A 14447-nucleotide genomic window follows, 5' to 3' on the forward strand; every position below is an offset into this window, starting at 1 on the left:
ACTGGCTTAGAGTGTGCAGACTCCATTCTCTCCCCCTCTCTCTTTAAATCAGGGCCACACCTGCCTTCCCCTCGGCCAGGAGGAGAGCTCACACCTGTGCAGCTCATCTGGGCCTGGGGAGGGGAAGCGATCTGGAGCATCAGGTGTTCTCCTTACTCTGAATTAGCCATGTTCTGCCTTTCTAGTGAGATGCTGACTCCTCATACGGATAACAAAAAAGAGAGCCTAGAAGCTCTGCCTTTTCTTAAAAGAAATGAAATGCTTGTTTTAATTTAGGTTTTTAATTAGCTCCAGCAAAGTTCATCAAGGAGGTTGTGGTGGGGGCAGGGGCTTAGGCCACCAGGGAAGGCAGGAACATGTCTCCCTTTAACCCCTCCCTCCCCCAACAATTAAAGTAGAAAGGGGTCCCAGACTCTAGGTAATTGTGGGAGGAGAGCATGCAAACCAGTCCTGGGAGGACAGCCCCCGCCTCCCCTCTCCCCTCAACAGTCAGCTCTGTAGCCCCTTGTTGTGAATAAAATCTGGTCCCTGGAAATGCCCTGAAACTGCGGTGGAATGATTGAGGGCAATGTGGGCCTTGGGCTCATGGCTACCCCAGACACAGGTGAGATGAACAACCTCTCTGTTCTCACACATGTATGACACACACACACACACACACACACACACTCTCACACATCTTTCTTTTAGATGCCCCATTGCTACTTTCCATCTGCTACTGTCCTCCCCCAACACATCTGACGCCTGGATGCTTTAAATCAAAAACCAATTTTGGCTGGCGCGCTCCTGATGAATAATTAAACAGGCTGAATCTCTGGTGGTATTACTCTGATTCATTCCAGAGGCACTGACAGGGTTGTTTGCTTTTACCCTTCTCTGTCCTGGGACTCAAAGTCCTGCTGGATGCAGGCGCCAACCCTCCCCAGGGAAAGGCAAACCCGGTCCCCACTTCACAAAGGGGGAAATAGGCCCAGGGGGGCAAATGGGGATGGCCACCTCGGTAGGTCCCAGGGTGGAGTGGGGTGTGTGATTCTCTTACCTTTACTAGCTGCTGGAGCGAAGAGCTTCTCGGAGCCCACAGAGGCCTGGAAGACAGGAAGGAGGAAATGTTAAGCTCTTTGATGGGCGTTTGAATCTACCTTCTCCCCTCTCGGACTCCAGGCTTCCCCCATTACTTCTGGGGTGTGTTAGTAGAAGGCTCAGTCTCTGTTCTCGGCGAAAAGCTCATGTGTGATCTCGGGGCTCAGTTTCCTCACACAGACCCTTCCAGGTCTGGATGAGGCCCTAGGGAATGGACCTCACAAGTGGGAACATGTCCCCCGCCACCCCTTATGTACACAGTGAGTAAACCAGATAAATAAGTCATGTCAAATCTGTCCCTCTCCATCCATGAGTCTGCCTTCTTCTATGGAGGCTTACAAAACTCATCATAAACAGCATAAATTAGCGCCCAAGTCAATTAATAAGCATTTATTAAATCAGACACTGAGGATGCAAAGATTGAAAAAACAAACTAAACAAACAAACAAACAAAAAAAAACTGTTCAAACTCTTTGCCTTCAAGAATTTACGGTCTACCAGGAGAAACAACATGGAAGAGTCATGTTTGGGCAAGAGAATGGACTTGATAGCCCAAATGTATCTTCTACCCAAGGCGGAGAGTCCTGGGGGGGTGGGGGGGGTGGGTCACTATCTCCCCTTACCCGCCACCACACGCAATGGGGAAGGAGGCTGGGATTCTGCCTCCTCCTCTTCACCCAGATGGGGGCCCAGTCCCTAAACCAAATCTTGTCAATTTTTCTCTGTTGCATTTGCTTTGGAGTTGTCAATACCACTGGAGACTCTTCCACTCCAATGGCAGAAACCTCCCTTGTTTAATCGCCAGACTCTCTGAGCAGGGTAGGCCCTCATCATTTAAGCTGGATCCTCCCCCATCTAGAACCAGAAGCCCTTCTATAGCCACATTGTGTCTGAATATCTCCAGTGATGGATGGGGCACTTACTACTTTTAGACCAGTCTATTCCACAGCTCTGTTCATTTGAAAAGTCTTCCTTATATCAAGCTGAAATCTGCCTTTTTGTAATTCCTTGAGTGTTCTTAGTTTTTGCCCAATGAAACCACGTGGAACAAATTTATCATCTCTTATTTACCCAATAGTCCTACAGATAAATGAAGACAGCTTTAATCTGCTCCCCACCCAAGCTTCTCTTTCCCTATTTCTTTAGCCCACTCTGAAAGATTTAATTTTTTAAAATTATTTTTATAATAGTTTTTTATTTTTCAAAATACATGTGAAGATAGTTTCCACCCTTCTGCAAGATACTTTCACCAGCTTGGCTGCTCTCCTCTACCTGTTCTAACTTGTCTCTTTGCTTTCCTAAAATCAAATTCCCTGGCTGATGTTATCACCATCCCTTAATGTTTACTTCATCCCTGACAAGAAGAGAGGAGCAAGACCGGAAAGACAAAGTCTTTATCTTAAACTACAATATGTCTCTTTCTACTGCTCTGAGCAAGGAAAAGTGTGAGCTAGAGCCCGGCTTCTTAAACTGGTTCAAGACCACATATAGGGTCTCTTAATTGAACATGAGAGTTATGAAGATTATCAGCAAATGGCTTGTATACTTATTTTATATTCCTATATACTTTTACATACCTAAAAATTTCTTGGACAAAAAGGAACGACTGGAAAGTTTCAGAAACCCTGACCTCCAAGCAAATTCAGAGAGAAGACAGCTCAATTTTGATTATTATTACAAATCACTCTGAATGCTTTCTAATGACCCGTCTGGAGTGGCTGACGGTCCCAATATTCCTCCCCCCCCCCCCTTTTCCTGAGTAAGTTTCAGACAGGCTGGGCTCAGTACAATTCAACTGTCCATATTCACCTGTTAATCATGAAAACAAAGCAATTTTCTGCTGTTGGCTAGATCATTTGGCTAGGAAGATCATTTTGTTCAGCCCTCTATTTCATAGAGCTAGTACCCAGATCCGGAAGGGACCTGCCACATCATCACCAACAGAGGTCATCCGTCTCCAAAGCCAGGGTTTTCTGCTACTGACCCCACTCCCCTTTGGAGTTCCACAGGCCCCTCCGGTAATAAAGAAATTAACTGAAAGCTAGTTTCTGCCAAAACACAGAAAGCCACAAAGGAATCTATAGGGATCCGTCCTGTGGGCAGCTGATGTCCAAGGCATTGTCTGAACAGGGCTAGAGACAAGTCAGGAAGACTTGCCCTTTTCCCTGTAGGCCCTGGGATCCCTCGGACGTACCAGAACTCAGAGCTGAAGCTAAGCCACAAGGGTGTCACCTCCGTAAGGAATGACATCTAACAAATTACTGCTGAGGACACGAGGAGCTGAAAGAACAGGAGATGTCAGGCTGGAGAGGTACCCTGGAATATCTGGAGGCCCTACGGGCATGAAGGGGGTTGGACCTGTTTGCTCGGTTCCAGAGAGTGATCTTAGCTTGATAAGCACAGTCCCACCGCACAAGGCGCTGCCCCAGGGGGTAGAGCGTTTGCCCCTCCCTGAGGTCTTCAAGCACAGGCCTACTCCCACCCACCCCTCTGGCCCCTGGTTCCTGGCAGGGATCTGACGGTTAGGATTTCTTTCCTATACAGGTCGAAGGAGTTGGTTGATAAGGTTGGGGAGGAAGGAACCTGTGGACACAGGGTCTAGGCAGGTGTTGAAGGCCATTCTATATTAGCAGCAGGAGTCGTGTGGATTTTAAAATGGAGGTAGAAGCCGATACCAGGAGGGCAGCAGTGGGTGCTGAGATAGAAAAACCACGGCTTCCGAGCTGGGAGAGTGGGGGCAGGGCTCGGGCCCACTGCGGCCTGGCTTTCTTAGGACTGCGGAGGTCTCCTACCTGGACATGGCCAAAGGGGCCCTGACACTGACAAACCAGGCAGACTTATCTAGAGGGGAACGGATTAGATTACAACACTGGGTTGTGATTTCTTTCAGCAAAACACACATAGTGATGACTGTGATAACATTTCTATAACCTTTAGAGTTGATAAAGTTGTTTCTGTTATCACAAGATTCTAGACTGAGAGAAGCAAAGGGACCTCACGAAGACATCCAGTCCAACTCCTCTCCCCACTTTACAGATGGCTGACGGTTTGCCTAAGGCCACACAGGCAGGAACAGATTCTTGGGCTGTACACGCGGGTTCCCCACACTGATTTTTGCGATCATCACCCATTTTGTAGACAACAAGACAGGTAAAGGACTTGGACAGGGCACACATGTAGTATGTGGATTCTCTCACAGCTACTGAAATATCTGAGTGAGGAGGAATCCAAACCTCATCTTATGGAAACCAAGTGCAGTATTTTAACCAGGGTGCAATGCTGCTGTCCATGGTACCCTGACCCTTCCCTCAGGAACACATTCTTCCAGGCTCTCTGCCCTTGGGACCACATAGAAGCCTGAGCAGGGAAGGAGGGGCTGGGCCAGAGGGGTGGGTGGGAGTGGGCCCAAGGACCACTGGGCCTCCCGTCAGAGAGCAGCGCCTGCCTCTGCCAGGTGGCCTGGGCCTTCGAGGGGGCCCAGAACAGATCTGCCAAGGTCATCCAGAGGCTCAGTTAGAGAGATGGATCTCTAGATCCTGCCTCTAACGGCAGGAGGGAGGCGGAGAGAAGTGGTTGAGCTTGGGAGGCCTTGGAGGTCATGGGGACAGAATGGGGGAGTAAGGAAGGTGGTGATCCGGGCCAGGGATGGAGTGGGTTTAGGAAATTAGGGAAGATGGAGGTCAAGAACAGAAAAGGAGCAGACCCAGAGTCATCCATGCTCTGGTTTTTGTTTTTTAAAAGTGAAGTCCAGATTCTAACAGTGTCTAGCACACAGCAGGTTCTTAATCATTGCTTGTTGACTGTTTTTTTGGAAGAAGCTTCAGATCATGGACTTAGAGCCTGGAGGGCTCCTGGGTCATGGAGGCCATTCCCTTGTGTCACCGAAGAAGGAGTTAGCTACTTTGGTAGGCCAGGGGGGTCTTCGGGGGATGGGGGTGAAGCTACAGAATGATCCACATAGGACCTTTACCCTTCGTTGCTTGCTCCTCCACTCCCCATGACACCCAGCAGGGAACAAGCCCGTGGTGCTGGGAGCCAATCAGGCTGGGCCTGAAGTCAAGGGGGTCTCCAACCTAAGCATGCCCTGCACATGACCAACAGCAGGGGGCTCCCCACTTTGCTATCTGTGACTCTGTAGTTGAGGACATAGAAGGAAGGAGCCAACTTATTTAGGGGAAACAGCAGGACACAAAGGAAACCATCACAAAGTAGGTGCAAGTTCCACCCTAAGGGTTATTATCTAGGTCATCTTAGGCAAGTCATTTTGCTTTCCCTGGGTCTTAGTTTCCTCGATGGTTAGAGGGGACATTGGAGCCTCTGAGGTGCCTTCCAGCTCTAAGACTGATTCTACACAGGGGGAGGGGACCCCAGCCCCGGCTGAGCAGCCTGCGGGGCTGCGAGAGAATCCACATACTACATGTGTGCATTCACAAGGGGGTGGGGAATGAGGAGACAGGACACCCAGTGTCCTGGGCTCACTGAAGCCAGTGAGAGAAGGACCTGTCTTCAAATCCCTCCCTTCCCTCCACATCACCACCAGGAGCATTTGTGGTGTGACCACGTGCCGGGCCCTGGGCCTCATGAGCTCTTGTTATTACAGATGTCTGTGACAATGATGTTCTCGTCGGATCCTTGCCCTCACCCCGGAAAGTAAGTGCCCTTGTGACTCCCATTTCCCAGAGGAGGAACCTGAAGGACAAATGTCTGAGGATGCATTCGCACTCAGGTCCTCCGCAATCACTGAACCGTCTGCCTTGTCCTGTACAAGCACAAGTGTCTGTAGGGCCTGGACTCCAGGGGGGCCCAAGGGAGGTTCCTGTTTACCCGCAAACACACGATCACACACGGCTACACCCCAGAGGCTGACATGAGCCCCCCTTCTCATCCTCAGGGAGGTCCCCAGGTGCCCAGTGGGGTGTCCAAGAGTCACCTTAATTGCATGTGCAGACGGGGGAGGGGGAGGGGGGAGCGCTCGGTGTGCCCGGCCCGCACCCAGTATACCACTCGCTAACTCAGGTGCCGTAAGCACCCCCCCCCACCCCATGCACTCCAGGCCCACGTGTGCACTTCCCCAATCACCGGGCTCCTGGGACACATTCCCCCACTTCAGTTCTTTTCCCAATCAGGTTCCTATTATCCCAGTCTCCAGCCACCTGAGGCCTTGTTTATTTGTTTACAAAGGAAACCACCAAATTAAAACCACTGTGAGAACTTTTTCTGAAAGGTTCCAGCCGAGCTGGAGCCAGAGGGTCCCCAAAGGTTCGGGGGTCCTGTTCTCTCTCCTTCCTGACTTGTGGCCACCCCTCCCCCACTAGCTGGAGAACACTCAATCACTTGGTTTTCCTGTTACTAACAGCCCTGGCTCAGCCACGGGCCCTCACCAGGGTCTGACATGGAAAGCTCAGGGAAGCCGCCCCCCAGGACAAGGGGGGCTGTCTGGGCCAGGCCTTCCTCCTCCCAAGAGGGCCCCGCCCGCTTCCCAACTCTCTCTGTGAAAGGATCCGAGGCACGTTGGGCCCAGTTTCTGTCCAGCCCTCTTGGAGGTGCAGACGCCGGCCCGTGCCCATGGACACAGCTCACAGAGGCCCCCGCTCTGGGGCACGCAACAGCCAGGGCTCAGACGCTTTAGGCCATCCTTAAGTTAACCAGGATTTACGGAGCATCCTGGTAATGGAGCAGACAAAGAAAGGCAGCTCCTGCCTTCAGGGAGCTTCCACCCTACCAAGGGAGCCAATACCGACGCAGACGGGTACAAGGTCTTGTGTGAGACCCAGGCAATGGAAGGAAGGGTAGCCATCAAGGCTGCTTCTGCCAGCTCTAAAAACCCAAAAGCCTTCAGGAGGGGGCCCGTGAGCTGATCAGTCCCGGTTACGGACCAAGGCCCTCTGTCTGTTCCAGAACCAGGGGTCCCCTTTCCTCCCAAGCTCTGGAGAGGATTCAGCCCAAGACCCCATCCCTTCCATCTTCCTACCCACCACAGAGACAGCACTGGTTGCCGGGCCAGAAACGCCAGCACAACTCCTGGGGAGGGCTGGAGCACCGACGAGCAGATGTTCTCACATCTGTGAAGCCTTAATTACTCGAAGGGGAGCAGAGTCGGCTAACGAAGTAGGCGCTTTCCCTGTCACAGTCTAGTGTCTCCCAGCAGGCCATCCGGAGGCCCCAGGGGCCCAAGACAGGCACGGGGAAGGGGAGGGGGCTGTCGGGCAGCCACAGGAGATGGTGTGGGCTCAATGTGGGATCAGGTGATCCACATGCAAGCTCTTCTGGCTGCAGCCAAAAGCCACACAATCTCCCCTTCCTCCCCACCAAACTCAAGTCCAAAGGGCTGTGGAAAGGGCACCAGATTTGGGGGTCAAAAACCCCAGGGCTCAAATTCCAACCTTGCTATTGGTTCCCTTCCTGGTCTTGGTGCCCTCATCTGCAAAATGGGACAGCCTCTCTTAAGAGAGTTGGCTCTCTCGGGCTCTGGAGGCAGGAAGGCCCCAGTGCTGCCAATCCTGACACTTACTAGCGGGGTGATGATGGCGAGCCACTCTTTCTTAGGGACAGTTTCCCCACCTTAAAACGAAGGGGTTGGACTCTGTGCTTCCTAAGGTTGATTCTGGCTCCAAAACTAGGATCCAATGAGGGGTGCCAATCATCTGAGCATTTTACCGGTGAGGAAACGGGTCCAGGCGAGTTAAGGAACTTGTTCAAGCTCAATTCTCAGGGCTGGGATTTGAATCTGGGTCCCATGACAAGGTAATGAATAGAAACACTCTGCTCCTTCTGGGGCTGGTGGAGAACATGGGCAGCGCGAGGGGTGGCCAAGGCCCACGAAGGGAGGGAAGGGAAAGAAAGACGCATTCCCGGTCTCCTACCCCCTGCCCTTCGCACAAAGCATCAGAGGTTATGGAGAAGGACGAGATCAGGGCTTGTCCCTCCGAGCCACCCCGGCCGGGGTCCTGGGCCCTTTGGGGGGAGCCTCTGTGCCCAGTGTTAATGAAACGAAGCCAGGGCTTGAATCGGAGCGAGAAGTCCTCCTCAGACTTATCAGCCCAGAGACCCGCATCTGCTCAGAGAGATAACGCGCACAGAGCCTCTGGGGACAGCACGGCTCAATGGGGTGACCTTCAGTGCCAGCCAACCCCACCTCCCCCACTGGAGATGAGCTGCCTCGGGGGCTGCCTCTGGGAGCTGGCTCCTGCTTCCCTGCCCGCACTCGGAGGGGGAGGCATTCAGGGCGGACCCCGACCTTTCCCGCTCTGACCCAAAGCTCTCCCTTCTTTTCATTCCACAAGCCAACCCTCCCAGGTCCCCTTCAGAGATAGCCTTTCCCCAACAGAATGTAATCTGAGGGGGTCCCATCACACAGATCTTGCGGGAACACAGGGAGTACTTAATAAATGCTGACTGAGTCTGACATAAGCTGAGGCACCCAGCAATGTGGTGCTGGGTGGCTGTTGGGAAGACCTGGGACCTCTATTCCAATCTCCTTCCTTTGTAAAATGGGGGTGGCGGGGTGACCCTGAAATATGCAGATCTATAGACACCCATCCCGGGGGACTCCTCGGGTTTAAAGCCCTTCCCCCACCCCAATCCTGCTGAAGGGCCTCCAGAAGCTTCCCCAAGTAATCTCCAATGGCTGCTGGGGAGGAGAGAGGGCCCAGAAGGCTGGAGAAGTGCATGGCTGCTCACCTTCCCTAGTGGGCCCTCCTGCAGTGGCCTCCAGGACCAAGATGCCTAAGGAAACTCAGTGGGTCAATTCTATTCACTACACATTTCCTGAGGGCCTACTAAGTGCTGGTGACGTGATGCACTCCTGGGGATGCAGAGGGAGATACAAGGTGGAGACCTCCAGGTGAATCCAAGGAGGGAGAAGCCCCCGACACGTGGGGGGACCAGGAAGGGCACCTGGCTTTTCCGGTGGTTGTAGAAGAGGGCAGAACCCAGAGCAAGAACTGGGGACTTGGGTGAGGTGCCCTCACTACTGCTCTATAGTCTGTGGGGGGTCTTAAGGCTGTTCTGCCGCCCTCTGGGCCGCCCCTGCACCCCACTGTGCCGGGTCAGAGCAGGACGGCCTCTGGGAAGGGCCGATAAGGCCCAGGGAAAAGAAACTGGGACTCGGACTCAGAACAACAGGGGTCTAGCAGCCTCAGTAGCTGTGACAGTGGCTAAGCAACTCCTCTGTGTCTAGAGATTCTGCTTTGCAAAATGGGATAATGGTGGACATTTCTATGAAAATTTTACTTAAAAGAATCTCACTGAAGTCTTAACAGCAGCCCTTGATTCAGTAGAATTACCAATTCCTACATTTTCAGGAAAGAGATTGAGGGTCAGGGAGACCCTGCGATCTATTCCCGGTCCCTTAACTAGTCAATGTTCTCAAGCCAAGGTCTGACCTGAGGTCTTTCTGGAATCTTCCTCAAGCACCGCGCCTTTCTCACAGAAGGGGATTCAAGCTCTTGGCAGGGAATGAATATCAGTGAGGGGGAAAGGCCGTCCCCTGCTGGGAGGCCCCTCCCCTCCTGCCTCCCCCCCCCCCCCCCCACCAAACGGGCGCAGCTGGGGGCGGTGAGGGGCGTAATTGCTGTGCCCAGGGGCAGAGCGGCGGCAGGACAGGGTGGGCAATGCCGGACGTCTGCTTCTCAGGGCCGGGCCCGGAGTCTGGCTCTTCCAGAAGGGGTCACCACCAAGGCTCTCGCCGGGAGTCCGGCCCCGGAAACTTGGCTGTAAATTCCAGACACCTAAAGAACCCTGTGGCCTGTTCTCAGCCTCAGATCAGGTTTCCCAGAGGGACTCAACCCTGCCCTTGGTCAGACACATGGAAGCGGGAGGAGCGACAGAAGGTGGACGTGGGAGTCAGGGCCCGGCTTCGAATCCTGCTTGTGCTGCACTCTGGTCAGTCGCTTCCCATCCAGGTGAGGAGTGCTCAGCACCAGGACCCGAAGGCCCGGGCGCACAGACAAAAAAGCGGCCTCTCCCCCCGAGGGCTCGGGGCACTTCCATGGAGGCCACGGGCTCTCTGGCAGTGGGACTTGGGGGAAAGCCTTCCTAACGAAGAGCCAGCGGCTTGCTTCGCCCACCCTGGCTGGATAGAGACCGTCCCCGACTTCTCTCCCCCTAAGAGCCTGACCACAGGCTGCGGTTTCTGCTCCGCCCTTTCTCTCTGATCCACGCGTTCTTCCTCGGAGGTCCCGGCGGGGACGGCATTCGCTCTGCGCGGGGTCCGGCCCAGAGTGCCCCCCAGAGCTGGGGGAGGGGGGGCAGCAGGAGAGAAGCCAGCCCGGGCCCTCGAGGAGCCGACGGGGGGAGAGATTTCGGAGGCAGACGTTGCACAAGGTCAGGTAGGAGGTAACGAGGGCTGGGGTGGCAGAGACAGTTTGGAACAAAGCCGATGTTATCTTGAGGGGGGGCCTGGCTTCCAGGAATAAGGAAGTGATAGTCCCCATGCGCTCTGGCCGCACTTGGCGAGCTGGGCTCTTCCGGAAGGGGCATTTCAGGAAGGTACTGAGAAGCTGGACAGCACCCAGAAGAGCCGAGAGCTTCCAGCCGCCCTCCCAGATGAACACAGAGCAGCGCAGACTGTCCGGTTTTGTCTCTGAGGCAGCGTTTTGTACGGGCACTTAACGCTGGACTGAGCGCCTGGGGCTGGTACAAAGAGCAGGGTGTCTTTAGCCCGGAGAAGATGGCCCCAGGGGGCAGGAGCACCGGCTGGGAAGGGGACTGCCCGGAGGTGGTGGCTTTGCCCACCAGCAGCTGAATGGCCACTGGCCGGACCGTGGGAGCCTTCCCGGCTCTGAGATTCTGGGAGGCAGGGCCTTCTCTCCGTAGGTTCTCAGAGACGCTGGAGCTCAGCAGGATTGATCCCCCAATCCCACAGCCCCAGATGGCTCAGGGCAGAGGGAGTGACAGCGTCCTGGGGAGATAAAAGAGCTTCTCTAATCCCTCCGAGGTCTCCCCATTAAAATCTTCATTAGCTTCCAGCTCAGGGAGGGGCTCTAACTCACCCAGATCTGCAGGAACTTTTAACAAACAGGCATCTTATCAGCCCGGCCAAGCCAGGCCGGCCTTATCATTACAGCTGCAGATAAAAGAAATGAGCTCAGGGACACATGAATAATGCCACTTTGTGGGGCCTTCCCCGGCACTTCCAGGAGAGAGGAAACCCAAGCCCTAGCATGGAGGGAGGAAGCCACCCTGGGGCAAGGTCCTGTTTTCTGAGCCAGGGCAGCCAGTTCCAGGGGGCCTAGGGACAGACGCCAGGACTGGCAGCGGTCCGTGGGGACGGCCCCAGCGTGAAGGTGAAGGGATGGGACACCCTGATGCAGGCAGCCTGGCTCCCGGGGCCCCCAGCTTTTGCCCCGCAGCCTGGAGGTGACCGCAAAAAGTGTGCTGGGGACGTGTAGCCCGGCTCCTCCTTCGCCAGGCAGGGCAACCCCTATCAGAGGCAGGAGGATAAGTCCCCCAGAGTTTTCTCTGGGAACCACCCTGGTCCCCAGGAACACGCTTGGCCAAAAAAGGCAGCAGCAGCACCTGCTCCTGTAGGAAGCAGGGGGCGCCGTTTTCTGGCTCCCGGAGGCCCCCACAAGGGCTGGGTCGCCGCCCCCGATCCTGGGACCAGGACTGACGGCCCTCAGGAGCCGGACCCGCCAGGGCGAGCCAGATACGGCGGGACCACAGGGACCAGGAATACAAACCACCCGAGGGGCAGGGCGCGGAGGGACTCGCAGCCCGGCGGACCGAGGAGCCCCCGAGACCGCCCTGACCCCTCCAGAGGAAGAAGGCATCTGGTTTACTTTCCCCAACCCCAAAATGGAAGCCCCCCCCCCCCCCACGCTGTAGGAGAGCAGCCCTGCTGTGGCCATCGGCCGCCACGAGGTGGAGCCGCTAATACTGGAAAAGCTCAGCGGGGCTGCCCTTAGGAGGTCGGCCATCACGCCCCCTACCCTCTCCTGTCACACAGTGCCCAGAGGCCGGGGCGGGGGCAGGGGAGGTCGCCGGACCAGGCTAACGGCTGGGAACAAGCGGGTCGGGGTCTGCCCGGCTCCCGGCCAGGGGCCCTGGGAGGGGGAGATCTCAAAGCCGAGGCGAGGGTCCCCCCCAAACCCCGGGAATGCTCCCCCCCGCCTGGCGCTGCCCCGAGCCCCGGAGCCAGGGCACAAAACCTCACAGACAGCTTCTGCCTCCCGGGGAGCGGCTGCGCCCCAGGGGGGGGGGGGGGGGGGGGGGGGGGCGGGGGGGGGGAGGCGCCATCTCTCGCGGACTTTTCCTCAATATTCATCAGCTTTAAGAAGTGCCCAATCAGCCCCACGGGCCACCGCTCCCCCCCCTCCCGGGGCCCAGGGAGGCTGCCCCGCGCCAGCGTCAGCCTCTGATTCGGCGCTCAAGCCCAGGCCGCCCCGGCCGGTGCCACCTGCTCGGGCAGGTGGCGGGAAGGGAGCGGATCCTCGGGGTCAAGGGGTCACGCTGTCTCAGGGGGACAAAGGTCACGGGGAAGCGGGGGGAGGGGCGCACAGCAGGCGCAGGAGCAGGGTCTCGGAGCCCGCTTCCAGCCCCAGAACCGCCTCTCTCGGCCCGCAGGCACCTTCGCGCGGCCCCCCTCCCCCCGGCATCCCGGGACAGCGGGCCAGATCCCGGCTCCCAGCCCGCCTCCTCAGCGCCGGGGTCACAAGCGGGCTTTGTCTCCGAGACTGCCGGGCCCGTCAGAGCCAGACCCCGGCCCCGAGCGGTTCCGGCCCGGGCCGCCGGGGCAGAATCCCAGAAAGGGCTCCCAGAGGCAGGGGCGCCCCCCCCCCCCAGGTCCCGGAGCCGCAGGCGAGCTCGGAAGTCCCGCGGGCCCGGCCCCGGGGGGGTGTCCCGGGAGGGGGCAGCGGCGCACACAAAGGCGGCCGGCACGTGGGCAAGCTCCCTCCCCGGCCCCCGCCGCCCGTTCCCAGCGCGCGCCCGTCCCTCCCGGGCCTCCGCCCGGGCGCCCCCGGGGTGCCCACAGACACACACACACACACACACGCACACGCACGGGCAGCGCCGGTTTTCTCCATGTGCTCCATGCCCACACAAGGGCGAGAAGTTGGGGCCGGGCCGGGCCCCCGGTCCCACTTCCGGGAGGGGGAAAGGGCCGGCCCAGCCCCGGGGGGGGCGGGCACCTCGCCGCCGCTCACAACTCACCGCTGCGCCGGGGCCTGGTCCGGGGCCGGGTCCGAGCTGGCGGTAATCCACGCAGGGCGGCGCGGGGCTGGAGCCGCGGCCCGGTGTGCGGGGGGGGCGCCTCCGGCCCGCTCAGCCCAGCCCGAGCCCTAGCCCAGGGTCCGGGAGCGCGGGGCGCGCATCCTCCGGCTCGGGCTGCGCTCCGACGGCTCCAGGCGCTCCGGGGCTCTAGGGCTCCGGGGCCATGGCCGGCGGCCCAGCAGCGCGCGCCCTTCTCGGGGCTCCCGCCCGCACGCAGACGGCGCTGGACACTGAGCGGGGCGCGGGCGGCCGGGCCAGCACCAGCAGGCTTGACTAATCCAGCCAAGACGCACGGATGCGCCGACGGCGGGGCGGCTGCGAGCGCGGCTGCGCCCGGCCCGGCCCCGCCCCTCGCCCCGCCCCCGCTTCCCCGAGCCGGCCCCGCCCCGGCCCCGCCCTCCCCAGCATCCCCGCCCCCCTCCCGCGGCCCTACGCCCCCGTTTCGCCCCGCGGGAAGGGGCCTCCGAGAGAGGGCGGGGCCTGGGCCAGAAGCAGCTGCCAGTCAGGGAAGGAGGGGCGCGCGGACCCCGCCCCCCCGCCGCCCGCTCCCGGCCCGGGCCAGCCGCAGATGGGGGGGTGGGGGGCGCACCCCGGGAGGCAGGCCCGGGCCCCCGCCGCGGCTCACTGTGGCTTCCCGGCAGCCTCGCGAGGCAGAGCGGGCCGGGGGAGGTGGGGGAAGGAAACCAGCGACTTCCAGAGGGAGGGAGCCGCTGCGTGTTCTCCGCGGGGGCTGCGGGGGAGGCGCGGGCGCGGGGGCTTTCGGGCAGAAGCCCCGGCTCCGACCGGCGAGCTCCCGGAGCTGGCGCCGAGGGGCGAGCGGGGCTTCTTCCCCCGGGCCCCGGGGCCCCGGGACGGCAGGGAGATCTGCGGGAGGCCGGGGTGGGGGCGGGGAGAGGCCGGGGTGGGGGCGGGGCCCCGAGGCTGAGCGGCTGCAGGCTGGCCGTGCGCCCTGGGGAGGAAACAGGCCAGAGCCCCCGGTCCGAGGCCCCCGCCGCCTCCTGGGAAATTGCAGAGCCACACCAGCCCGAGGCCGGCGGGCTTTCCTTTCCGGGCAGCCCGTGCCCCCCAGCTCCCGCCCTGCCTCCAGCACCGCTGGGCCCCAGCCGCCCCCGTCCCTTCCCAGCCCCCGAGGCCTCACTGGCCCGCACGGGCGC

At 58.6% G+C, this 14447-nt stretch overlaps 1 protein-coding gene across 10 annotated transcripts in view; it reads right to left on the reverse strand.

Annotated features, from left to right (window-relative positions):
- Positions 1-14447, reverse strand: part of FBRSL1 (fibrosin like 1) — a 219830-nt gene that overhangs the window by 25542 nt on the left and 179841 nt on the right. For all 10 annotated transcript variants that reach the window (XM_031948361.1, XM_031948358.1, XM_031948365.1 and 7 more), the window contains one exon: positions 1040-1085. In XM_031948361.1, coding sequence (XP_031804221.1) covers positions 1040-1085 — 46 coding nt within the window. The remainder of the gene's footprint in view (positions 1-1039; positions 1086-14447) is intronic.

The sequence above is a fragment of the Sarcophilus harrisii genome, chromosome 1 (assembly GCF_902635505.1).
Source record: "Sarcophilus harrisii chromosome 1, mSarHar1.11, whole genome shotgun sequence".
NCBI lineage: Eukaryota > Metazoa > Chordata > Mammalia > Dasyuromorphia > Dasyuridae > Sarcophilus > Sarcophilus harrisii.